The 26,795-nt window shown below is 39.2% G+C and overlaps 1 protein-coding gene across 2 annotated transcripts; it reads right to left on the bottom strand.

The window, feature by feature from the left end:
• Positions 1 to 39: 39 nt before the first annotated feature.
• LOC131971302 (synaptogyrin-1-like) lies at positions 40 to 26,136 on the bottom strand. 2 transcript variants are annotated; one of them, XM_059332680.1, is made up of 4 exons: positions 25,723 to 26,136; positions 8,667 to 8,904; positions 6,297 to 6,442; positions 40 to 2,681 (listed from the first exon to the last, which is right to left on the bottom strand). In XM_059332680.1, the coding sequence occupies exons 1-4, from the start codon at positions 25,822 to 25,824 to the stop codon at positions 2,469 to 2,471; spliced, it is 699 nt and encodes a 232-aa protein (XP_059188663.1). In that variant the 5' UTR covers positions 25,825 to 26,136; the 3' UTR covers positions 40 to 2,468. The 2 variants fall into 2 exon arrangements, with proteins under 2 accessions (XP_059188663.1, XP_059188672.1); XM_059332689.1 differs by lacking the exon at positions 40 to 2,681 and adding an exon at positions 3,822 to 5,244 and having other exon boundaries at positions 25,723 to 26,135.
• Positions 26,137 to 26,795: the final 659 nt, after the last annotated feature.

The following is a 26,795-nucleotide window of genomic DNA, read 5'->3' as shown; positions in this document are numbered from 1 at the left end:
CTTAGCAGGTTATTAAAAATCCCAGACCAGTCATTCATATCTTGATCATTGTTTTCTTTATTTTTATTGGTTAAAATCAAACACAGCAAAAACATACATTTGTACATAACCTTTTTCTTAAATCTAACCTTGCTTTTTAAACAGATTTCACAAAGGAACATCACACATTTATACGTCTACATGGTTGTACGGTATAAAGTATATATGTGCATATATACTTTGATAAATTTGGTCACATTTTTTGTTGGTGTATTTTTTATAGTTAATATTATTATCCCAAAATAAAAACATCTCCTGACCCTGAAAGCAACATAAAGGATGAGGCATGGATGACCTCACCATATATCTTACTGTATCACAATAACACTCGACAGAACATAGATCTTCTTTCTTTTACCTTTTCTTTTTTATACAGAACTAGCATAATGCCCTAAAATAAAGCATAATCTTTTTTCAAACACTCTAATATAATGAATTACAGATTTACATATATTTATAGAGATAGATATACTTTATTCTTTAAGAAAATGGAGCAATGCATGTTCATAAATACTCAAGATGTTCATGTTTGCCTCATGTAGATTTTTTGAAAGTGGAAATAGGTTTATAACCTGTAGTACTTCAGTGTGGTTAATTGTCTGTTGGCCTGCAGATAGGAAACTGTCATTTTTGTATCAGTTGCGATGCTTTATTATGACGACAAATGCTGATTTTGTTCAGGGTTTTTATGTGCTTAAGGACAAAAACAAGACAAAATTGAATTTAGCTAAACTCTTGTTCTAAAGATGCTGAAAGAGAACTGTGATACTGTGCATGTTGGGTATATGTTGCCCTGTGTTCGTTGGATTTTGCTTGGCAGTCAGCACTAAGGCAACAATTGAGTAAAGAAATAGCAGGTTCTTTAGGGAGAAAGAGAAAACACACGCTGTCCCACATTCACACAACAGAAAAAAACCCAAAGGAGACCTCTCAGCCCACACACAAACACAATCCTGTGTTACAGTTGAGGGGATTAGTTGCCAGATATGCCACTGTTGCTTGTTTGTCTATGCTAAGATCCTGTTATGCACCTCTTAGGAGTTTTGTCAGCAGAAACTTGTGTTGTCTGTTAAAAATCTATATGCTGTGTGCTTGCGTGTGTGTGTGTGTGTGTGTTTTAACTAACACTGATCGCAGTCATTTTGCTGACAGTATACCTCAAAGGATGAAGGCAATGTGGTCACAAGCATTGATCAGCTACAGAGTGACCATTTCTGCGAACCCCTTGACCTCCCAATTCTTCCCACACTCCTGTATTTCTCCCATAAACTGTTCCTTTTATCTTTAAATGTCTTACTCCATCCCACAACCCCTTCCCATCAATGTTCTGAACCCCTTGCTGTTGTTCTACTGCAGACTAATTGACATCTTGTCACAAAATCTGGAAAGTTGCCCACAATTTCTGACCTAGAGATAAATTTAGCTTTTTATGGAAATCAGCCCAGTAACTGAAATGTAACAGGTATGAAATCCACCAACTTCATCCCCCCAGCTAAAATGTATCAATCGTTTCATGTACGCACAAAAATGTCAAAACTGACCCAATTTGGGTCAATACAGCACCAAATCAATGCGATTATAAAGGTTCTGTACACAATATTCAGAGCATATCAGTGGTTCAGAGTCTGAGTCATAATTGGCTCCACAGCTTATTTATTCTCATTCCCAATTTATCACACATTGACACCTGGTCAGGACTCTTTAATGTACTGGATAGCTCAATGTGACTTACATGCACTAACATGCATGTGTTGCCAAGGTAGACAGGCTACCACAACTAAGAACAGAAAGGCTCGGATTACAAAACACACAGAATGAGTGTGACTTCATTCTCTGGACAGGACCATCAGTCTACTGCAACTTTACATAGCAAGTAGTTGTTTTCTGCTATGTTGGACTAGCTGGCTTGCTATGTCTTGTGTTGCTGCACCTGCTTGATGTTTGGCTGTGCTACTGAAGTTGCCGACAAGCTTGTGTTTTGTTTTTTAGCAAATGTTCATGTACATATTTAAGACACTGCTGTGCAAGTTGCAGTTACTTTAATGCTCTGTATGTCACTTACAGCATCCTTAACTTAACCCAGCACACATGGATACAGTTTTATTTTTCATATTTACCATTTGGGTTATGTACCTAAACTCAAATATGGTATGGCTGCAACCTGTTCGAATCTTCTAAAGCTCTTTTTAAACCGGCATGTCACTTTTGCTACTGATAATGTCTGATTAATGTCATATGCACATTATTTTGCACTGAAAAAACGTAATCTTGTTTGTGTCAAAGCAACCCCTTGGTACTGGTATTGCATTTGTGCTATATTGACCCAAACTGTTTTTTTTAGTAGAAACTATACAAACCTCACTCTAAATTAGGAACTATGGACAACTTCACCAAGATATTCTCCCCCAAGTATATTACCCCCTAATCTCTCAGTAGTCCTGACGCTGGTAGCCTCCGGTGCCGTCAAAGGCCGCATCACTGTTGGCCTGGCCCCCTCCTCCTGGGCTTTCCAGGTCGTCCCCACCAAAGGAGGTGTAAGGAGCTCCGGCTGCGTCCTGGCTAGGGTCCGTGTAGTCCTGGGAGAAGAGGGCTGAGTCGGCCCCCAGCTTGTACCTCTGGAAGCCCAGGAAAGACTGGCCCGCCTTGGGGGAGGGAGGGGGTTGGAGATGGAAGATGACGGGAAGGCAATAGATAAATAGATAGATGAAAGATTTGGTAAAATTAATAAATGTGGAAGCAGAGATGCAGAGGTGTTAGAGCAGAAGTTTTGGGAGGAAAGAGAGAACAAAGAGAGAGAAGGAAACATTGATTAGTGGCTTGGGAAGCTTGTGAAGCTTATTAGATAGTTTGAGCAAGTCGTTTAGTCGGTCACAGCAAGTTAGTTCTATAGGCAGCAGTGCAAAAAGGCTATTTATCAATTGTTCAGGTCCATAATGAGAAACACCACCTCAGCGCCACTCGAGTCCACAGTGGGATAGGGAGCAAGCAATGAAACTTTGTCTGTGTGCATTATTAAACAGCTGAGGCCCTGCACTGTAGAACACCACAAATCTCATTTCTGTCGATAATTACAGGTTATAAGACAACAGTGGACGAAGGCCAAAGATACAATGAGTCGAAGGAGCAAATACACACTCACAGAGAGAAAGAGACAACTACAGAAAGACTTGAAAGTTTCATGAGTGTTTGATTTACTGGTTTGTCTCGGCTCGATCAGATGTTGCAGACAGTTTGAATCTGTGGAGTTTCGACTCTTTCAGTCTGTCTTGGGACATAAAGTACTTTGCTGAGTTGCTAGATTGCACAATATGAAACGTTAACAACATTTTTAACAAGAAAATGTTGTTACTGACTGATAAAATAATACCATTTACAGACAGAACCTTGAAACTTACCAGCTTTTCTGTTAATATAGATGTGGAACATTTTCATGTAGTAGTCATCTTATAAAACTCATTTATGACCCAATAACATCCATCAAGCCATAAAAGTTCTACACATTTATATGCAATAAAAACAGCTTGATTCTTCATAAAACTGTCTTAAAAATTGTCTGCTTAAAGTGTGCTGTCAATCTCAAAAAGCTATTAAAAAAACCCAACAAACTTAATGAAATGAGAGTTACAGAGAATAAAACTGATGTGCAAAACAGGAGAAATTAAAGGAATGGTTTGACATTTTGGGAAATACATTTCTCTAACTTTGTGGCAGAGAGTTAGATGAGAACATTGATACCACTTGTCTATTCAATATGAAACAAGCAAATATGTGTATTTCCCAAAATGTTGAACTATTCCTTTAAGGTATGGAGTAAGGAAACTGAAGAGAAAACTTTGAATGTAGCTTCATTGAAAACAGAACAGAAAAAAACATAACAAAAAGTGGTAACACTGACATGACTGACTGACATGACATCTATCTGGCTTTATGCATGCTTATGAATGTTGTCATTAAGTGTCATTTGGTCAATTATGTCACATGTAATGCAAAGCTGACATTGTTTGAGATGGCTGAAACTATCACAGCAAAGAAAAAAGTGGAAAACTCCTCCCAAAAATGTAAAAGTACACTTAAGCTGTTGACTAAGGTGTTTATAAATCAGTATTATAATCGGTTTAACTACTTCCTCACTTCCTTTTTGAACATACATGATCACAAATGTTAAAAGAAAAAGTGATCCTCTTTTGTTTTTGTCCCCAAAAGTACAAAATGTACATGTATGTGAATATGTTGGGGCGCTCTGTTTGAGGAAGTAATCCTGTGTTCTTGTCAAAGATCCCAAACAATGTCAACTTTGCATTAAAGGTGACATAACTGACTGAATTACACTTAATGACAACATTCACAAGTATGCATAACGCCTCCTCCATCCTAATGACAGATACAGTATAATGTCAGTCTTATGCATACCCCTTCAAATAAGGTGTTAACCAAAAAGCAATGCACTCTGACAAATGTATAAAAACTGTAACATCTTGTTTCAAACTAAACTGTTACGTATGAAAGCACCAATCACTTTGTAAACCTCTATGTAATGAAGAAAGGAAGTTGTGGCCTGTTCTGTAAATTGGGACTGCACTTGTTTAAAAGTTCCAGATATGGACAAGTCAACTCAGCAACAAACTGCTGACCTGCCTGCTTTAAATGTGAAATAAAAACATTCAGCTTACATGCTTTTCTTCATCAAAATTCTGTAAATACTTCTCCATTAATATGTTTTGTTCGTTTTTGGTTCGGAGCATTTAAAAATTCCAGTGGGCAGGGATTTCCAAAACGGATTACAGGAATTTAAGTAGGTGTTTGAGACCAGAAATCTCAGCATTCAGCAGTTGTAGTTGTTGAGTCATGCATATCGATCAACAATTCAACCCTCCCACATGCTCGTACTTTATAATTATAATTTGCTTGGGTCAGGAAATATGTTTTTGAACTATTGCAGGCATCGTACTTGCAACAATGATGGTACAACTGTTGCTCTTACAGCTTACAGCAGTGTTTTATGTTACTGGGCGGCATTTAACAAGTGCATTCACAATGGAGTAACAGGAGTGTGTGGGAGCAGCTGTGGAGGGTTAAGGCAGCAGGAGGAAAGACGGAGCAGGGTCAGACAAGGGGTTGATGGGGCTGTGGGGGGAACAGCTTGGTGTATTCCTCTTCAAACGACACATTCTTTAACTTCTCCATTGAGAAAAGAGTCTGAGCACCCTGTTGGAACAACATCGTATGAGTCCACATGCACAAATTATAAAGATGATACGCATCCAAACACTGACCAAAAAGAAGATGGAGGAACAGTTGTCAAGGCATACATATTTCAATAGCTCATCAAGGAGGAATTTAATTTGATCCACAATCTGAGGTTTTTTGTGCTTTGTTAGGCCATCTATTGATGAGTCATCAAATACAAATGCTTGGTCAGGAGCACTTGGCTTCACTTTTTAATTTACAGAGAACCCCTTAAGCATCAGTTTTGGAAGTCCAGCGTAGTCAGAGTTGACACAAAAGTACCTGGTTAAGTTTAGGAAAAGATCATGGTTTTGGTATATTTACTACAGTTCATAGAGGACAGGACAGGGTCTCTGCAGGTTTCAACAAGTCACATTTAAGGCTTTTTAAGACCTTTAAAGACCATAATGAACACAATGTAAGACCTATTTCACATCCATACTGGCCAAAAAGCACAAAAGACATGAAGGAAAATCGGAGGCCCGGAATTACTTTACCGGGTTGCACAGGTACTTAATTCTGTTTTGTAGATGTGTTAAAGCGTCCTAAAAAATCGTAACATTTTAATGCGAGACTGAAGTTTATGCATTTGTTTTAAATAAAAGTAATGTTAATACTTTCTTAATACCTTTTAAAATTGTGAGAATTTTAGACAGTTTAAGGCCTTGAATTCAAATGATTGTATTTTAGACTTTTGAAGACTAAGACCCTGCGTATACCCTGCAGGAGCGGTGGTCTCCATGGTGAAAGTCAGGGGACAGGAACAGCAGCCTGCTACCGGACAGGAACAACAGATTCCTGGATGAAAGTCATGTGTTTGACCACTACAACTCCACCCTATGCAGACTTTCTTGCTCTTTATACAACGTCACATGACTTCCTAAGGCACCCCTGCACATCCAAAACTGATGCTATAGTGGTACCCCCCGTGTGACCAAGGGGTGATGACCAAACACCTTTATGTGATGAGTCAGGAGTGAGAAACCGTTGAATGGCGCAGGATATCAGGTTGCATTATACAGTGCCCTTACCCAGGTGAAGATAGAGAAAAAGGAGAAGGTGATGGCTGCCCGGGCAGCGTCCCCTCCCTCCCTCAGAGGGTTGTCCTCACGCTTGGTCACCTGCCACTGGTTTGCCAAGAAACAGAAACCCACGAACCACATGAAGGACCAGAATGCTGAGAAGAGAGACAGGAACAGAGATGGTGTTAAAATAATGATATAAATGGAATAAGACACTAGGGCTGTGTGAAATGGCCAAAATCTTCTATCCCAATATAGGTAATTTCATAACTTGGCAATTCAGTAAATAGATAGAAATGACCACATGATAAAGTATGTTTGTGTATACTCCATACTCAATGTTAGAATAAAAAGTAACTCTATGGTGCACTCAATCCTTACTCCCACGCGCAAGGATTAGAATATAACCCTAAACCCCCAAGACAATACTTGATATATAACATTTTGTGTTATTTTGTTTGAAAGATACATGCAAAAACTAAAATATACAAACTTGTCACATTCCAATTAGTACCTTGAGTTGTTGGTATATGTAAATTTTAGTTTTGATACTTTGATTTGCCACTGACACAGGAAGGCAGACAAATAGAACTAAAAGTGGAGGTGTAGAGTGTAAAATCACATGTTGAATTGTATATCTTTAGCAAAACAGTCGTGAAGACTGTGGACACTATTGTGGGTCAGTTGAAAAGAACAAGGGACCAAGGATCGATCCTTGTGGAACGCACATGTAAAATTAGAAGACAAACAGCAAGGACCACAGTTTTAATGAGATTGCAATATAATTCCATCATATCCAACTGCAGTCTGATGAGTGGCAGTGGAGGAGACGGAACCAAAACTTGATCAGAAACATCCAGGTCTGATCAGGACCAATGTACAAGCTGTTCCCTTGTCTCAGTAAGGTACAAAGCATGTCATGTTTCAACACAGAGGCAGTAGGAGAAAGAGAGTGAGACAAAAAGTGCATGAGTGATGAAAATGTGGAAGGAGAATCTTGTCTGTGACAGGAACGGCCTCATTAAGCGACTTGACACTTGACTATCTTGTCATCATGTCTGAGTTCACTGCAGAAGTGGAAAGAAGTGGAAGTTACTGTCCGGTTGAGACACCAAAGCACAATGTCTCAGAGGCTTGTTAGCGCCAGAAGAGAACTCCTCTCCTTATTATCCCACTCACACCTACACTCCTTTTGTTGTGATGATAACCTAACTGTCATGTTTTTATAGACTCATATTTTTCTCTGGGGGTGGGGTATTCTGGGGCTTCTGATCAGCTGAGAAAATCTGTCTAGAATGGGAATAAAACGCCATATAACCTGACAAGTTACCTGTTAGAAAAGCATTGAAGATCAAGAGACTGGCTCAAATACCCTGCATTTGCTGTAATCACTGCTAACACACATGAATAAGTTAATAGTACTGTAGGTCCTAGGAGGTAGGCATGAATGGGACCCAATAAACCTTTGGACATATGTAAGTATTATTATTATTTTTTTCATCCTGATGCCTCAACAATGTCTAAAACCCCTCACCCTACATCTTTTTAACATCAGAATTGTGGGTTATGGATCCAACATTTTGTAACTTTCAGAAACTGACAATTATACAAACATGCCCATTTATGGGATTGATACGGCATCATTCAAGTCTGAGAAGTTAATTTAGGTTTGAATTGGTTTTATCCGATTTTTATTTTACCAAGATAATCGACTGAATCTCTTCTGAATCTTTTCTTTCCGCTCTTTCCTCAGTCCCCGGCACGACTAACTATTTTGTAGCTCTTTGATTCATTAATTAGGGACTGCTGTTTACTGCCGTTTGTATAGACAGGCTGTACAATTGAAGATATCTTAAAACCTTATGAAGACATTTTCACAAAATCTGATTTTGATTGGTGTGCAGTCTAATCTCTGGAGTCAATTTGCGGTCAAAAAAATCTATTTCTGTAAATCATGGTAGTAATGTCCTTGGGTGGTACAGCCAGCTAGAGAAATGCATTGATGGGACATGCTCACTGATTGCCTTGTACTAATTTATTTTATTAGCTTTTAAGTGTTATTGCCTTACAAGCTGTTGAGCACTTTATGAAGCTGTTTTCAAATAGCTATTCAACTTGGAATTATTTGTTCCAGGTTCATTTGTACCAAATTCCCCAGCACTCAGTGCCATTGTATCTCTGTTTGTGCATTTGTCTTTGAGCCCATCCTACGTCAACATTTCTCCTTATTTTTAAGGAGCTTCACTCTTCTGTAGAGTGTATGAATTTAGAGCTGATTCTATTGAGACTAACTACTGCTTTGCAATGCATCCACTATGTTGTATCTTTAATGTCTACTAAATAGTGTAGTTGATTTAGAAATAGATAAAAAAAGTTTACCTGACACCCCGACATCAGCCAGCACTGCTTTCTTACGGTCTTTAACGCTGCTGATCTGGGGGAAGTAGACGTCCAGAGCCAGGAAGGCCATGCAGCAGAGGAAGGCCATAGAGCCCATAAAGACGCCATAATTACAGGCGTTCTGGTTGCGGTTGAAGATGCAGTACTCCTCCACTTCGTTGGGGCGGTTAATGTAGCCCTCGTTGGCGATGCAGCCGAAGATCACAATGGAGAAGAGCTGCAGAGGAGAAGAAGAAGAAGAAGAAGAATGGAACAGTGAGAGAAGTTCATGGTACTGTCAGGACAACCTTTCAGATCCGCTCCAAAATGTATTTAGTTTTTTCTTGGCCCACCAAACCAAGAAACCAAACCAAAAGACTTAATCTTACTGGCATTTGAAAAATATGCCAAGATAGGTAAAAATAACTGAAAAATAACTTAAAACTTACAATTCTTACTAAACAGAAGCAATTAGAATGTCTTTGGTTCAATATAGTTAGAGAAGTTATTACATCCTTTGTGTATTCATCTTATTTAAAACATTTCTTATAGATTTGTGAAATTTACTGCAGATGGAGTTTATGAACAATTTCATTTAATGTAGATGATTGTTACGACTTCGCCTCATCAATCTCATCAATCCGCTTCAACCACATACACAATTGTACAGAAACAGCCCTGTATCAGCAAAAGCAGTGTCAATAAATCAATCTACATCAACCTGAGACTGGAAAATTTGTTTTTTTTACTATTATGCCCACTAATGCCTAATTTGCATCATACTTAAATGTACATCTATTGTATGTGCTAAATTTCAATTAACAATCTGCACTTTATTTAGCATCTGCCTGAAAACAAAAACACAATTCATTTTTTATGTAATTGTAAATACATTTAGGCAGTAAGGGGTTCTTGTTTTAATATGTATAATAATAAACTTTATTTGTATGGCACCTTTCAAATCATAGTTACAAAGTGCCTCATAGCATAACAAACAGTATTCAATGAAATAAAAAATGAAAGCATCATACAAACAACATTAAATACATAATAAACTAAAATGAAATATAAATGTATATGCATTTGAAGTAAGAGAATGATGTGGCTAGTCTGATCTCCCCCTGCAGATCATTCCAGCTCGCCCCTGGCTTCAATCTAGACCTTTGAATCTTTAAGAGGGACCCACTGGAGGGTCTCAGGCAACACTTCAAACATTCATTGATATACCCTGGGGCCAGTCCCATTCAGGCTTTGAAAGTGATAATCTAAAGATCATTTGTCTGGCTTTACAAAGACTGTGTTTGGAGTCTGCTTGTCCATCCTAATTATACGTCTTTGTTCCTGTGTGTGTGTATTGTAAGAGAATAGCTGATTGTATTTCCAAACTCCCTGCTCATTATTGTGTTTGTACACCACCAGCTCACCCTGTTCTCCTTCTGCATGTTTGGCAATAATTCATAAACGCCCTTTACAGCCCCCCAAAAAATACCACCTGCTGTATTCAGATGGTATATTTAGACTGAGCGGGTAATTTATGAATAAGGAAACACTTCTGCGTGACGCTCTCAGCCCATAATGTCACGACAACCCTGCAGGGGAGTTTTATGAATAATCCCCAGTGCTTTTTTAAACAGTTTTGCTCAATGTGCCTCTGGGTTTTCTCTTAAAATATGGAGTTTGACTGTGGAAAAATTCTCTGTTATTCTGCAATTTAGTATGACAGCTACTGAACACACAGTGATATAAATAATACATGATGTGATGTGAGGACATGTCAGGGATATCACATACATTAGAAAGTCTGCTGAAGTTGTGTGGAAATAGGATTTAATCATCTCTGGTAACAAATAACTGCATTTTTTTCGATCATTTTTCAAATTCCAGATTTTATTGCTGCTGAATGTCTGTGAAATTAAACTTTATCACATCCTGTTGTATTATTGCCTTGAACTAATTAGTTATCTTTTCAGCCCAGGGACTGACGATTCAATTTACCTGACTGTGGTACAATGATTTTAATTGTGTATCGTCCTTCCCTGATAAAAAAATAAATGACAGAATTCATCGTTTACAAATCCCTCAATCTTTTAATTTCGTGTTATCAACAATCCATAACAAGCATCCTTCAACTTTAAGGGGGAGATAGCAGGTCCAAAGTATGAGCCACCTCGAAGTGATGTGCATGCTTGGAAAGCTGGAAACCTGAAAATTGACTTGAGATGCTGCTCAGCACTCTGTGACAAGTTTTTTCTCGACCATGTTTTGGTAGAGTGCCTATTCAATGTATAAAGTTTAGTGAATAAGAGCTTAGAATACTATGATGGCCATTTCTGTGCTTGATTATGTCTCATAAGTTGCTGCAGCATATGTTGGGTTGACACCACTTGTTGCACAGATTTAGTACAGAATTTATCACATTAGGGATCCAAGCATGCAGAAATATTCAAATACACCAGGTGAAATAACTCTTTGATACTGCATGCAAAAAACTGCATAAGATTTGCATAAAAAGTGGCCATGTCTGTAAAGGTGGAGGCCTGAGGGCACCCACTGAACCCATTTTAATTCAGTTTCAAAATTTTTGAGGTAAAGGGACTTCTTTTGAAAATGGTCACGCTAGTTTCTCGCATAAATGTAGCCTAACTTTTGGAGCATAATTTGTACCAAGGAGCCGCTGAAAACACTACACTACTTCCACACTACACTCATGTAGGCATTGAAAATTATTTCAAAGACATCCAAGTATAGTTAACTGTTCTTTACAGAATAATAATATAATAGTAACCCAGTAACCCAATTCGCTCTGGATTTCCACGCTTGACTCATCCGTAAGTCTATTTAGCCTACCTATCTTTCAGAGTTTTAAAGTGCTCTACAAGGTTCGATTTTCCAATAATATTCAAATAGTTCCCAGCAAATATCAATGTTCAATGTGTATGTGCTGGATGGTGTGTGTACCTTATGAAAAGCAAGTGTTTTATGGAGTTGCAGACGTTGTAATGTGGCATGTAATGTACGAATACATACTTCCTATGGGCACTGCACTAGTATGTTTAATTTTAAAATGTATGGCAGTGAATTGAAATTTAATGGCGAGGACATGCTGGAGACGGGGTTGGTCTGGCTACGGTGGCGACAAAATGGAGTCAATGATACTGCAGGAGCAGGTTACTATGATCGCATCTGATCCCTCACTCCTTTACGCTCCTTTGCATTCCTCTTCTTTCATCCGCTCTCCTCTGTCCTTTCTTTTATTTTCCTCTCCTTCTCCTGTGTGCCTTTGCCTCGAGGAGTGGAGACACAGGTGGCTACAAAATGGAGTCAATAACAGGAGCAGGTTACTAAGATACCATCTAATCTCTCCTCTCCTCTCCTCTCCTCTCCTCTCCTCTCCTCTCCTCTCCTCTCAATACAGCATCACAGAAACACCCTTTCTGAGGCCATAAATATGAGACCACACACATATACGAACACCCACAGTGTTAGTATTCCACCCTGCAGTGCAGTGTAGCAGTCGACTTTGTACTTCAGCTGATAACAGTGGATCAGACAACTCCATCCAACTGACAAACCCTCAGACCGAACCTCCAGGGAGCTGGTTCTGTCTGGATAAATCCGAGGCTGACTGTGTTTATGTTCGTCTGCAGTCTGTGTGTGGATTTTGCTGCGTTGAGTGATGGATTCTGAACGAGCGAGCCTCGGGTTGGTGAGCTGCGTGGATAGTTTACCCAGCTGTTGTGTCTGTGTTTGTATGTGATAAATGACAGCAATACAAAGGGAGAACACACAATAGACTGTACTTCCACTGACAGCCTGGGCCATGAAGGCCAACAGCCAGGCCGGGAGGGAGAAGGGATGTCAGTCAGGACGGGGATTACAGCAGTTTTTCACTTCCACTCTTTATCTGTGTTCGAGCCCTTCTTTCCACTGTCTGGTTCACACTTGGGAAACCACATTTTTGCCGCTGACACAGAGTGCTCAACATCTGAAGTGCCAGCTGAGGCAGAATATAAGTCTGTTAAATTGACTTCACACTGACTTCGTTTTTCAAGACTGAGAGTTTTGCGATACAATCCATTTGACTGCAAGAGGCGAAAACCATGAAAATCAAGTCAACCTTTGAGGGAATTCCCCATTGTCTATACCTTGCTTTATCCCAGTGCTGGCCCTGTTCGACCAATGCAAACCTAGTTCTTGTGCTGGAGCTGGTTCACAGTTGTCAGAACCTGTTTGATTTTCCACAGGATCAAGAGCCACATCATTCCACCGGTGCAGCAATATGTATAACATTATTGTACACACTAGTTTGGTGGCTGACACGAGTCACTCGTTTAGTTACACATTTTAGTGAGCTGGATTATTACTGAAATATATCAAAAAATCAGTCTCTTACTGTGTTGCCTAATGGTATGCAGCTAATGAAAAAAAATGATGCTGTGTGGCAGAAAAAAATGCTAATTAAGAGCTATTAATGAAAAAATGTGGGAGAAAAATATGGGTCATGCGATATGGATTGTCATATGGCACTCATAGTTTATGCAAAGACTACTGAGCAAACTACATCTGCTGAGGAAGACAGACATGTGGTTGAAAGCACTGTAAAAGGATAATAAGATGCTATAGTAGTGGCTTAGCTCTGATGTTTGTTGGTTTGTTGGTCAACGTTGCCATAATCCTGCCATTGGATTTTTAATAACATTGATGCGTTTTCTTATGATAAATGACTATAACTTAGTTTTCATCCCATGCCATCTCTGGAAATATATAAAATGTGTCCAAATTTGTTCATGACTAATGTGACAGTAAGTTTTGACAGCCATAAATCTTACTATCTGATGAGGTTATCGCTGAGTCACTTGTATTAATAAGCAATGACTCAAATGACCCATTATGCATGCATACGGTACGGTGTAATACATTGTGGTCGTCTGTAAAACATCACTTATTCCCACTACAAAGACAAAGCAAGTGGAGCTCTTTTGCTTCCGACACCACAGAGGAAACATGAGCTGGCATTTGGAGTCTGTGCCTTGTCTTAGCAAGCATGCACAACCTTTCTGTCTCCCTCGCCCTCCCTCCATCCCCCTTTCTGCCTCTCTGATCTCCGGTCTGCCTCGTGCACTTCCCTCTCCATGGAGCGAAAAAACATGTGGAGGAGGACAGTAACACCTCCATCCCCTTCTCCCACTACCTGCAGCCTTTTTCATTAAAGCGAGAGATGATGAAGAGATGGAGGAATAGACGGAGGGATTGCGGAGGGAAGCGTTGGGGGCAGAAGGGGTATGGAGGCGGTGTTATTTTTAGACTGGCTGCATCATCGCTCGCTCCCTCCACTCTCGTCTTCTCCCATCTCCCCTCATTACTGGCCCTGCCTCTGCCCACGAGCATTCTTGAGAAAAATGAGCGAGCTGTGACACACACGCTAACACACGCACTCAACCATATACAGCTCAAACACACGCACCGCTTGTCCACTGCTTCACATGCTCGGCTTACTTTAAGATTCAGGTCAGAAAGCACAAAGTCACACACACACAGTCCATCACATGATGTCAGAACGCTTTGTCTGCTCAATAGAGCCACGTAATAAACCTATGCTACAGAAATATACTCAGAGGAGATGTGTTGTGTGTGTATGTTTTATGTTTTTGTTCTCTTTAGAAAACGCCTCTCTCCAATCGACTTATATTTTCTTGCCGCCCACATTCTGAGTTTGTGGCTCTGGATGTACAGCTTACAGGAACTGCAGTGTATTATTTTGTACACATACATATTGCAGCACCGGTGGATATTGTATTATTGTATACGCTAGTTTGGTTGCTGACATGAGTCACTTGTCTAGTAGCACAATTTAGTGAGCTGGATTAATATTGAAATATGTCAGTAAATTCACTCTCTACTGGATTGATGTGTTGCATAATGCCATGAAGCTAATAAAAATGCTGAAAAAAGTGGCAAATACACGAGAGAAAAGTAGCAGATTTATGAAAAAAAAAGTGGCAAATGCAGAAGAAAAAAGTAGCAGATGTATGAGATTAAAAGTGGCAAATCTACAAGAAAAAGGTAAAAGATTTATGAGGAAATAGTGGCAAATCTACAAGAAAAAAGTAGCAGATTTATATGTTTAAAGGTGGCAAATCTACGAGAAGAGAAGTTGCAGATTTATGAGAAAAAAGTGGCAAATACACGAGAGAAAAGTAGCAGATTTATGAAAAAAAGTGGCAAATGCCACTCATGCAGAAGAAAAAAGTAGCAGATGTATGAGATTAAAATTAGCAAATCTACGAGAAAAAAGCAAATATTTTGTGAGGAAAAAAGTGGCAAATCTACGAGAAAAAAGTAGCAGATATATGAAAAAAGTGGCAAATCTACGAGAAAAAAGTAGCAGATATATGAAAAAAGTGGCAAATCTACGAGAAAAAAGTAGCAGATATATGAAAAAAGTGGCAAATCTACAAGAAAAAAGTAGCAGATATATGAAAACAGTGGCAAATCTACGAGAAAAAAGTAGCAGATATATGAAAAAAGTGGCAAATCTACAAGAAAAAAGTAGCAGATATATGAAAACAGTGGCAAATCTATGAGAAAAAAGTAGCAGATATATGAAAAAAGTGGAAAATCTACGAGAAAAAAGTAGCAGATATATGAAAAAAGTGGAAAATAAAAAAAAATCCAAATTAATATGGTGTTTTCTTCTGAATAGTGTGACTCAAGTGTTGGGATAAAATGGTATCGTGGGGCCTCTAGGGGTTAGGTCATACAATGACACTGAGTATGTTTCATTTGCTGAACAAAGCCATAATACTGGGTCAAAGTCCTGGAAAAGAAGTGGCCATGAGGTTAAGGAACGGACCATAAACTATAACATCACTGGTCTGGCCAGGGATCTTTGTTGTATGTCATGTTTATCTCTTTCCTAATTTCCTGTTAATGAGGGCATAAAGTTGTCCAGAAACATATGTATTGTGACAGCAGTTCGCCTCACATTGTGAACTACTGGAATTTCTATGGGGCATGTACCCCCTGCTGTTTTTATTTGCATGCAGTAGGGAGTTTGTCAGTTTCTGTAACAAGGGCAGCAAGACCTGCAGGGCCACTAGTTTTTAGCAGTGTGACACAGTTTTATGATGCTCCCCTGAGAAACTCCACCGGGAAATGAACTCACCACCAGGGATTATCTTTTTCTATGTGACTCTATTTCCCACACTCCTCTCTTTTCCTGCCTGTTCCAGCGACACAAACACCAAACAAACACGCTCCCATTACTTGGAATAAGGATTGGTTTTGGCATGACCTAGTTCGTTGGGTTTGAAGACACACATCGTCTTCAGGGTCAAAATTATATTTGCTGTCACATGGCAGGGGGCAGATTGAATTACTGAGCTTTTTCTCCAGCTGCGAACGAAAACCCAGCCTGGTTTGTTGAGGCTGCAGCAGGAGCACATCCTTCAAATACTGCATTTCGTTTCATTTTTCTTCTTTTTGTGTCCCACAAGAATACGCACTTTGAGGATATTTTGCACACAAAAAAGTGGTAATTACTTGAACTCACTGCACCTAAACATTCCTCACTTACTTAGGAGCCATGAAAAGTGGAGCATGTGATACGGTTTCATATTTTCCCCTCCTACACACCCTCCCCCACCTCCTTTTTGCCGTGATTCTCTTGATATACGACTTCTTTAGGTGTGTGCGTGTGGGGAGGTTCCCTCTTCCCTCTGATCCGTAGACAGATCACAAGGCTCCTGCTGGTGATAAAGCAGGCTCTGTGAAAGACACCACGTGGGTTTCTGATCTTGTGACCATCAGAGGGTCACTTACAAATTGCACATTAAGTATGCCGATTGGCAGAAGCGCGTGTACTTGTGTATGCTCGCTTGTGAAACTGTGAGTGAATGCACGTTTCCTGCAGAATGTCAATTTGACTTCTACCTTACCTTCTCGATATCTACCTTTCCTCTTTTTGCTTTAAATTTCAACCTGAAGTTCTGGCTTTTCAGTGACTGCTACATGCAACACACACAGCCATTTTAGCCACTGAGTAAGCCTAAATCATATCGGTCCAGTCTAGCCGGTTGTGAATGATTTAAAGCTGCTGTTGTGCTGGCTGAAAGGCCTTTTGGATCCATTGTAAAGACCAGACAATTGAGCCGGGCCTCATGTCACCCCAGTATTCACACACTGTACCTCACGCAAAATCCTGCATTAGAACTAACCACACAGACACAGACACAGACAGACAGACAGACAGACACACATACACACACACACACACACACGGCCTAGCGCCACATTGTGCAGGTCTCTGTGGCTGCGGCCTTGAAATAAAATGCCATCCATGAAAAAAAAATACTGCAAAGGTGAAAGGTGGGAATATGAATGTCACTTTCAAGTTTTGAAAAAAAAACTTTTACTGACAATATGAGTCCAACCACCTCAAAGACAGCAATATTAACAAGGGATTAGTCTTCAGATTTAGCTTTTCCCTTAAAAAAAAATCATAAAATGTACTTCTAAGAGGAGAAAAATGTGACAGAGAAAAGTGACTACATATCAACAGTAAGTTAGCTGGACTGCCGGATGATACAGGATCACTGCTGGAGGATATGATATACTGTGTGTGTGCAAGGGTGTGTGTGTGTGTGTGTGGGCTTATTGTCTGCTGCAGCGTGTTGGCCTGGACTGGGGATACCTGATTGCTGCTGTCACCATGGCAGCAGCTGCTCATGTAATGAGAGAGAGAGTGAGACAGAGAGACAGAGAGAGAGAGAGAGAGAGAGAGAGTGATAGAGGGACCTTGTCAAAGTACAATTCAAGGAGAGCCACTGCAGCACCAAGGGTACACAAAGAGACAGACAGACATAATCACAAGTCCAGGACACAGCGACACTAATATCCACACATTTATACTGTCTTCTGCCCACTCAGTCACTCACCACCACACACACTGTTCTCCTCAAAATCACTCTCCTCTTTTTGCTTTAATATCCCTCGTCGTTTGAATTTGGGAGGCAATTAGTGAGAACATGATCACATGATTACAGAGAACAAGGTTGTATTGCTGTTAGGAAACAGACATTTCCTCAATCTTATAAAGCAGAGCGTAACAGAATCAAGTGAGAGTAGAAATGCAATCTGGACTGGGGCTCGTTCAATTACTTCTGCATGTGTTTTTACTAGTAAGACTGGCTCTTCATGCTTGAAGAGAAGTTTTACTAGCTGCTATATTAATGATAAAGCATCAAATCGGTTTGTTTTGCATGTTTTGACACATTTACTACAAATTACTAATTTCACAGCTGTGTTTTTTCCATGCATCTGCTCTCCATTTTTCCTGCATGGTCTGAAAGTCTATTAGCAGATTGCTTTAGTTGTATGATCCATCACAGTGAACAATGATGAAGTACACTGTAACCAAGTAGGAGTCCCCTGAATTCTGATCAACTTTTTTTGGCTCTGATCCTGATCAGAGTACTTTAATAGTGGCCATCTTCCAATAAAATAATAATAATAAAGTCTGATCTGATACCTATATTTACATAAAAGTTGATTTAGTGTGTATTTGCCATAATAACATAAAATGTGGAGCCTACCCTATATTTCATAGACTGCTTTATTAAAATACTGAAGGCCCAGGTTAATAAAATAGACATGACCAGCTTAAATTATTGATATGATATAAATGAAAGCTTAAATTGGAGAATACTATTCCAGAAACCAATGTGACGATCATCTATTGAGAAAACGTATCACTCTGTTGGAGTGATTGGAACTACAAAAAGTCTCAAAATCGTACAGTGGTGTTACATAGTGGAGTTTCTTTGACATCAATGATCTTTGGTTGGGTACAGGAAAGTTTTAGTTTGGTTTGTTCTCAACCCATAATCCATGCATTTCCGTGTATATCTAAATATTTGTTATCATTCACACACTCCAATTTCAACTTGCATATGGAGTGAAGTGCTCCAGTGTTGCAACTCTATGTGATTGGGTTAGGTTTTAGCTGAGGTCAGTCCATTAAAATCTCCCTAGGTTGGCCCAGATACTCATCTTTAGGATCGTCTCCAGACTTGACAATCAGCACACTATTCCTTGTAACATCCTGTTGCTATTGATCAAAGGTTTTGAACCCGAGTTTGGTAATTCTTTACATAGTGATAACGACACATGGTCCGAGAGCAGCATCCTCTCCTTCCCTGTTTTCACTCTTTGATTGCATCAGTCGCTTCATCACTGTAAACTGCAATTCTAATTGTCTGAACGCATTACTGCTTCATCCCTTGATTACAGCTGCTTTGCTCACTGTTTGATCACCAACTCTTGACCAGCAGTTCAGATGTGCTGCCCTTTCAATGTTGTGGGTGTAGCTCACCCACTGTGACCAAATCTCTGCATCTGCCAGCTCACTGTTAGTATACTGTCTATCAGAAAGCCATCAAATCCATTAAACAAGGACAGAATCTTCAGAATCAGGTCTATGTGCATGTTTATCACAGTTATATTATTATTATATGATTATATTATTACAGATGAAGCAACATCTTCTTATTCTAATATGATGTTCATGAATTTATACTTAATGTCTAGTGTACTGTTTACACAATTATAGTAAGTTTCAAGAGCCTGCTGATATATTTTTATGTTGAAAAGACTTCTAGTATTTTTTAAAGCAAAACAAGTCATCTGATGAAGGGTTGTGGGAAATGACAGCATTTTTCACTATTTATGACATTTTTCATCCAAAAACAAATGATGGATTAATTTAAAAAATAACCATTAGTTGCAGCCCTACAAGGCATTTAAACTGAAAATGTCGAGTCAGATAGTTAGGGAGCTAAAACTTGCAGTTAAAGACACAGGGATTACTGTACATGCATCCAATCAGGTGGTGTGTGTTGCACCACCTGATTGGATGGATGGATAAAGAAAAGATGTACAACAAACTTTTTATTAAACCAAATTTAAAAAACAGTACATATGATCACGTCTTTTGTTTAAAAATACACATAAGCTTATTGATTTAATGACGTTTACCACAAATGACAACACCATATATCCCTATTGCAGTTTGTTAACCAATCAGTGGGGCTGTACAGACTTTCTGACACTGACCAGCCAAATGCCAAAATGTATTAACAGTCCTGTTTGACAGACAGTTGGGTGTTACTTTAGGCTCAGTTGTAAATGTAATTGCAGATAGAATTATCAACTTCACCACAAACCTGCAAAAATATATAATGCATGTTTACAACATGACTACTGTGAGCACATAAAGGATTTTACACGATGCAAACATGCAAATTAAAATAACTTTCAAACTGAAATTCTGACATGTAGGCACAAACTGTGAGCGTGTGTGTCTGTGTGTGTGTGTGTGTGTGTGTGTGTGTGGTCCTGTTTTACACAGTCGACAGAATGTGCTGCGCTGCAGAGTGTGTTTGTGTTGCTAATATCAAATAGTTACTCACCAATTACAAAATCATCTGACCTCTGAACTGCTTAACGTCATCACAGCTAAATTTAAAAACGTTAACCCACGTTTATTATGTAAGGGCATTTCAATAAATTGAAAGAATTAGGTAACAGTTGCGTTTTCTGCAGCAGTTCAAGGCACATCGACTTGGAGTAAAAAAGGTTTATTATGAGTAGGGTTGCAAAATTCTGGGAATTTTCTAATTTGTAAACGTTCCATGGGAATGAACGGGAATTGACAGGAAAATATTGGAACTAAGGAATTTATGAGAATACATGGGAATAAACTGGGAATTTACTAAATTTAAGGTTGGGAACTTAAATGTAGTTGGGAAAATATATTTTATCGTAATCTTGACTAAAATAACCAGATTTCATGCAAGTAGAAATTTCTGCTATTCCTTATTCACATGCAGACAGCTCACTGCTTACTGCAGGGCTGCTGAGGCCACGCCCCCCACTGAGACCACACACCCTACCTGGACTGTGCATTCCTCCATCGCATGTTCAATTCTACATTTATGTGTTGAATGGGCCTTTTTTTGGAGGGAGAGGGGCTTGTTTCTTTTTTTTTCATTTAACATTTTGAATTGGACTTTTTGCAGGTTTTTGGGGTCATTTTACTTTTTTATTTTTGAGCTGGCGGGGTCGGGGAGATGAGTAATGTTTAACTCAACATTCATGTTTTGTTATTCAATAATAAAAAATGATTGTGCAATAATAACATAATCAAAACTTGATTAAGTTCTACTTACAAATAAATGTGGTGGTATGTTTTATTTTTAAAATTTCCAAAAATTACCCAGCTTAACTCAGGTTTCTGGAAATTTACCAGAAATGTTCTACCCCTTAGCAACCCTATTTGTGAGTCTGTTTCAAAATGTTGTTTGTGTTCAAGACAGTGTTAAAAATCAAGAATCTGATGGAATAGAAAGCAACTTTTGATGAACTGTAAGATGCAGAGGGATGCTATTATCACTATGTGCACCAAGGTGGCTGTTGCACTATAGAGACATTAACACTGAAATTGAGCAAATATCTGTCTTAACCCTCTGACTGTTTCAAAGAAAACCACACACACCCACACAGCAAATATCACTTTCTCTCTTGCATTTTGGAGAGATAAGTGGTGAACTCTGATCTGCAAATTCTCCCAATGGCAACAAAAAAAAAAAAAAGAAAAGAAATATAACCTCCGCTTTGGGCAAGTCGACATCTGAAAGTAACTATGTTCTTTAAAGCACGGAGCAGAACTAAACACCACATTTAGCTGCATAATGATTTCATGGATTTTTTTTTAAAGTTGCCCTGGTGATAACCCAAATCCTTGAACAGCAGCAGAACTTAAAAAACAACAACGCTCAAAGCAGCAAAAAAAGAAAAAAGAAGCAAACATCCAAGCTTCAGAAGTAAGGCTGTTTTACATACAGATCAAAAGTAGAACTGCAGGCAAAAAGATTTTAGCTCAACTTTAGTAGTCAGGTTGAACCCATTTGGTTAAATTACATAATATATGAGATTATTATTATTTTTTCATTTAGAAAATTATCACACACAAGGTGCTCTCCTCCATCTGTGACTATGTTCAACCCCGCCCTCTTCCTCCTTCCACTGTGCATCACCACAAACAAACTGGACGGACTCCCTGAGGCTGAATCACACACACACACACACACACACACACACACACACACACACACACACACACTTATTATCACCTCCACACACAGCCCTCATGAGTCACAAGAAGTGGGAGATACAGAAAGGGGAGGGCAGAGAGAGAGAGAAAGCCTCAACCGTCATTCATAAACTGCTCTCTATCTCTGTGTCACACACACACACACACACACACACATTTAACATCACCAGATGTTTAAAGTGCTGATAGTTTCCTCCCTCATGATCCACAGCAGACTGAGTGTTACCACCATCACACAAAACACCACAACTCGGGCTGGTGCCGATACTATGGAGACGTGTTGTTAAGCTGGTGACACCCAGGGAGCGAGGCATCTCACAGGGGGCCATAAAGTCCCTCACACCTGTCATAAGCCCTTTTTATACTTCCGCAAAAGTGTAGCAACAACTTCTGCCGTCATTTCGCCTTAGGACATTCATACCAAGGTTATTTTTAAAAACACGTTAACTAACTGAAACTGCATTTTGTGGTTACAACGAAGTAAAAGGAACTAAGATTATGGTGAAAATGTCCTTTGTTTTCGTGTTTGTCAACTTTTTTCATACATAAGCCTTTTTGGTTGATATGAAATGTATTCATTTAGCTCTGACCAAACAGCTGCTGGTTGGTGAACATGCAGGAACACATTGGTGAGTCTGTTTTTTGAGACTGGGATGTTACACCACTATGTGAGTCGTTCGCCTTCAAAAAGTTCAGCACTTCACTCAAACCATCATTCAAAACACCCGGAGCTGCAAGAGTTAATAACCTTATTGTGGCTGAGATGGATAAGGCAAAGGAAATAAAGGTGAAATTTATTGTGACCTTTTCGAATCTCGCATCCAACAAATACCCCATTACAAAAAAACTAAAACTAACACTAAAACTAAGTGAAGTGAAGTTAGAATTTATGAAAAATCCCAAACTATAATAACCTGAAGTCATACTGATTCCACAATGTGTTCATTGCAATCCGGCTTTGTGGAACAAAGTGGGAAGAGATGTAGAGGTAGTGGCGTGTAACAGAGCAGCGGCAGTAAGCGACGGAAACAGCGAGTGCATTCAAAACAATGATGGCTGAAAAAGTGCATGTGATGCTGTTTCTCGCGGTAGAGATTCTACATACTCAAGCAAAGTTTTTCTGCATTTTGTTCGGACTCAAGTGCGAGGCGTGTTACTGATGAAATGGTCCACTTCCTTTCTCATTACCAGAGTGTTGGTTCCACAAAAAATGTACATAAATATTCACTCCAACATTAAGGATTGAAGAAGTTGGTTTACATCAATAAATCACTTATTATTTTTTTATTTATTACGTTAATAAGCAAATTGGTTATATTTCACTAAAACAACAATGGTTTGTTTTTGTGTACAATGTTTTTTTTATTGTTTTAGTTATATAATGGTGAATATTTTAGTACAAAATTTGTTATCATTGCTTATATTTAGGATGAACATGATTATTGCTGTCCTCCATGGGCCCCCTGTAGCAGCTGGGGCCCAGAAAGCTGTCCCCTTTTTACTCCCTCATTGTCTCCCTGGTGAACACAAATGCAATGATGACTCTCAGAGCAGTTTTGGATAAAGACATCTGCTGAGTTATATCATATATTTGGAAAACTCGACTGCCCAAACTCTTTAAAAGGCTGCATACCAACGTTTCTACTGTTTTTTACTGTTGACTTTTAATACAATACCACATTGTGATATGTCACGTTTCACCAAATGAATGTGAAACTATTCGTACCATATAACAGGATATCTGCAAATTAACCTTAACCAAACATTTTCTTGGTCAACTAACAATTTCGTCATATAATCAGTTGATTTAATCATCTTATCTGTAAAACTGAGTTTATCCACAAGAAAAATGCAAAGAGCCACTTTAAATCCTGTGTTCATCAGAGGTAGGCTTGGAGTTTCTTGGAAATAAGTCATTCAGCATGAAAAAAGCATAAGAATGACTAACTGACTAAAGAAATCTTAGTCAACTAAGACCGAAATGACCGATTAGTCATCCACTAAAGAGGCGTCATCTCTGATGAATTTATCTACAACCAGAGACCTGACCTCATAACTTTAATACAGCTACATCTGATGCTTACATGAATATGAACCCTTTTACGGTTCATTGAAAAGCCACATGACTCTCCTGCATCAGCCAATCAGACTCCACTGGCTTACATGCTCACAACCTATTTGCACACTTATTTCATGTGTTTTAGATGCAGTTCATTTTTAAGTGAACGTTAGGTTTGCTATCAGTCACACTTAGTGACACGGTACAGAGATATGTAGGACCATATATAGTGTTACAACCCTATACTGTACTCTTTCATAAGTAATCCATCAAGTTTTTTCCTGTTCCCAAGCACAGGGTGACATAAAACTACCCAAAGCATGAGTCTTTTTTGTCCAGTACAGATCAGTTCATAACAACCTGCATGCCAGCAAGACTTGCATCTTTCCTGAAAAGTACTATTAGTATATCCACATGAATATGCGTGCATTTTTATACTTTCAGCAAACTGGAAAAAGCTCTTGGCGTTATTTAAGGACATGCAGACACAGACACGCGCCTATAAATAAGAAATAATCCCAACTGTGCCACTTTCTGCTGCAGAAAGTGGAGAGAGTGTAAAGAATGACATTTTATGCTTAACCTCACAGATTAAACCAATGTTATAGTAAGCAGGGCTGCAGGACGGCACAAGCAAACAGACTTTGTTTTCTGTGTGCATTTCACAAAAACCATCTATCTGAAGGGGTAACTCCACACATTCTTCAACAAGAAGTGTAAACAAGGTGATGAACTGTTGGAAGCAGACACAGGAAACACAACTTCCAGATAGTGATAACTAATCTTGACCTAATTACCATTAAAAAACAAAGGCAAGGGCTTGTTTACAGTTCGACAGTGCTTATGGAGAGATATGCATGCCAGTTTAAAAGTGTGACGTCTAAGTGGACGTCATCATGGAGTGCTTCAGCACCAATAAACTCCCTTTTATATAAGGAGAAGATATATTATGAGAAATTAAGGTGGCCTTCAACTATATTCCATTGGTTTTCACAGCACAGATTCTACTTAATAAAAATAAAAAAACACAGAAATTATATTGTGATTGTCCATTAGTGGCAGATACTGTTCATCTTTCCTACTTTTATGATGCATTTTTGTAGTCCTCATCCCAAATTCCCAAAGATAATTTTAGGAAAGAAAAACGCAAACGTAGATTGATGGATTCCAAAACAAAGAATTAAGTCCTAAATTGAATGGCATTTATTTGAAATATATCTATATATATTATATTATTCCTAAAGCTACTTACTTTTAATAGTAAGTAGATAGTAACTAATAGTACTTAGGCTACTATTCCCTTTTCTATATTAATATGAAATCATTTAAGTGTGCCTGTGTGTTCTCACTATCTTTATGAGAAAACATTAGCTGCCAATAACTCATATATTATCAGGAGAGATGACTGTAAATGTTAGGCCTATAAACAGTGATCAGGACCCATTCTGGGCCTACATGAGCCTCATATAAACGCCCTGTTGAGTGTCATAAACATACAATGAGAATATCAGAGACTATTATATTTGTAGGCCTATATCCTGTACAAAATATAGGAAAATAATACTAAGAATTCAATAACATAAAGCAGGAAATGGTGTCTATTGGATCCTACAATGCAAACAAAATTTCTCCCTGATATAAATTCCTGCCTGGGCCCTTTTTTTTAAGATAAACAAATAAAAAGAAGCTAATTCAAACACACATTTGACATTTGCACGTGTAGACTTATGCTATAATAAGGCTATTTATAATTGGCTTATGAAGCCAGTCTGTAGCTAATAACCAACAAACTTATTTTTATGTCTCCTACTGGACCGGTCACTCACCCAAGACACTATGCGGAGAATGGTCTGAGGCTGCTGGAAGAAGGTGACGGGGTCGAAGGCTCCTCCGGCTTTCCCGGCTCCGTATGCCTGCATCCCCTCCATGGTCCTCCTCCTTTCTGCACAGCCTCCTCTCTGGTCCTCCCCTCCTCCCCGCTGCTGGTTCAAAGGCACAGGGTGTGTGGAGCACCGGGCGACCGACACGGAAAAATCCTCGAATCTGCTCCTGCTTCTCGGCTACTACAACCACTGCTGCTGCTCCTGCAAGGATGGATGCTGGTTTCTCCTTTGCACCTTGGCGCACAAGCCTCCCTGTTCTCTCTTGTTGTTGTTTTTTAATTTAACCTCTAAATTCCCTGTTGTCCTCTTTCGATATCCGGGCAGAGGAAGCTGTATGCCAGTGTTTTGATGATGCTCTCTCTCTCTCTCTCTCTCTCTCGGCGCAGGGAGCCGGTGGCGAACACGTGAACGCGCTTCCGTTGTCACGCCTCGGCCGGAGCGCTCCACATCTAAAACAACACACAGCAGCGAGGACGCGCACGCGTTTATTAGGGGCGCGCTTGTGCTCACAGGGTTGCCACAAGGAGTCACGCGCTTTCTCATTTGTCTGAAGGGCTTCTTTTTTCCTTTTCCTCCAAATAGACAGCAGACAAGAGAGAAAGACGAGGAAAACAAGTTCACTCAACCAGAACAGCTTTATTGAATATTAAGTTATGTAACTAAGTTCCATCAGGGTGCTGAGGGGGAAAAAACTCAAATTTGTCTTAATAATGATATTGACTTCTATCTGAAATATGACAAACACACACATACATTTGAAAGAGATAGAATGAAACAAAAAATATAAATCAGTGTTATAATGATGAGCGATTTGTAATGCCGATGCAAGAAAGCCCGCCCTCTAGTGGTCATACAGGGCTTTGCTATGATATGTTTTGTCTTTGTTACCCTGAATTTGACTTTCAGGTAGTCCTTACTCCGAAACTATATTCCGCACCACCATGTCCAACTACCAAACTTCGCCCATTTAACTGATCGTGGCTATGGTTGGAGTCTAGTTTATATACGCCAAAAGC

The sequence above is a fragment of the Centropristis striata genome, chromosome 1 (genome assembly GCF_030273125.1).
Source record: "Centropristis striata isolate RG_2023a ecotype Rhode Island chromosome 1, C.striata_1.0, whole genome shotgun sequence".
NCBI classification, from domain to species: Eukaryota; Metazoa; Chordata; class Actinopteri; order Perciformes; family Serranidae; genus Centropristis; species Centropristis striata.
The sequence above is the reverse complement of the archived record's forward strand: the minus strand, read 5'-3'. Positions and strand labels throughout refer to the sequence as shown.

Excerpts from the sequence above, each read along its gene's own strand:
- LOC131971302 (XM_059332680.1), bottom strand. The coding sequence starts at position 25,824 with ATGGAGGGGATGCAGGCATACGGAGCCGGGAAAGCCGGAGGAGCCTTC. Across the intron at positions 8,905-25,722 it reads TTCTCCGCATAGTGTCTTGG|CTCTTCTCCATTGTGATCTT; the intron begins GTGAGTGACCGG and ends TCTCCTCTGCAG. Across the intron at positions 2,682-6,296 it reads TTTTCTCTATCTTCACCTGG|GCGGGCCAGTCTTTCCTGGG; the intron begins GTAAGGGCACTG and ends CCCTCCCCCAAG.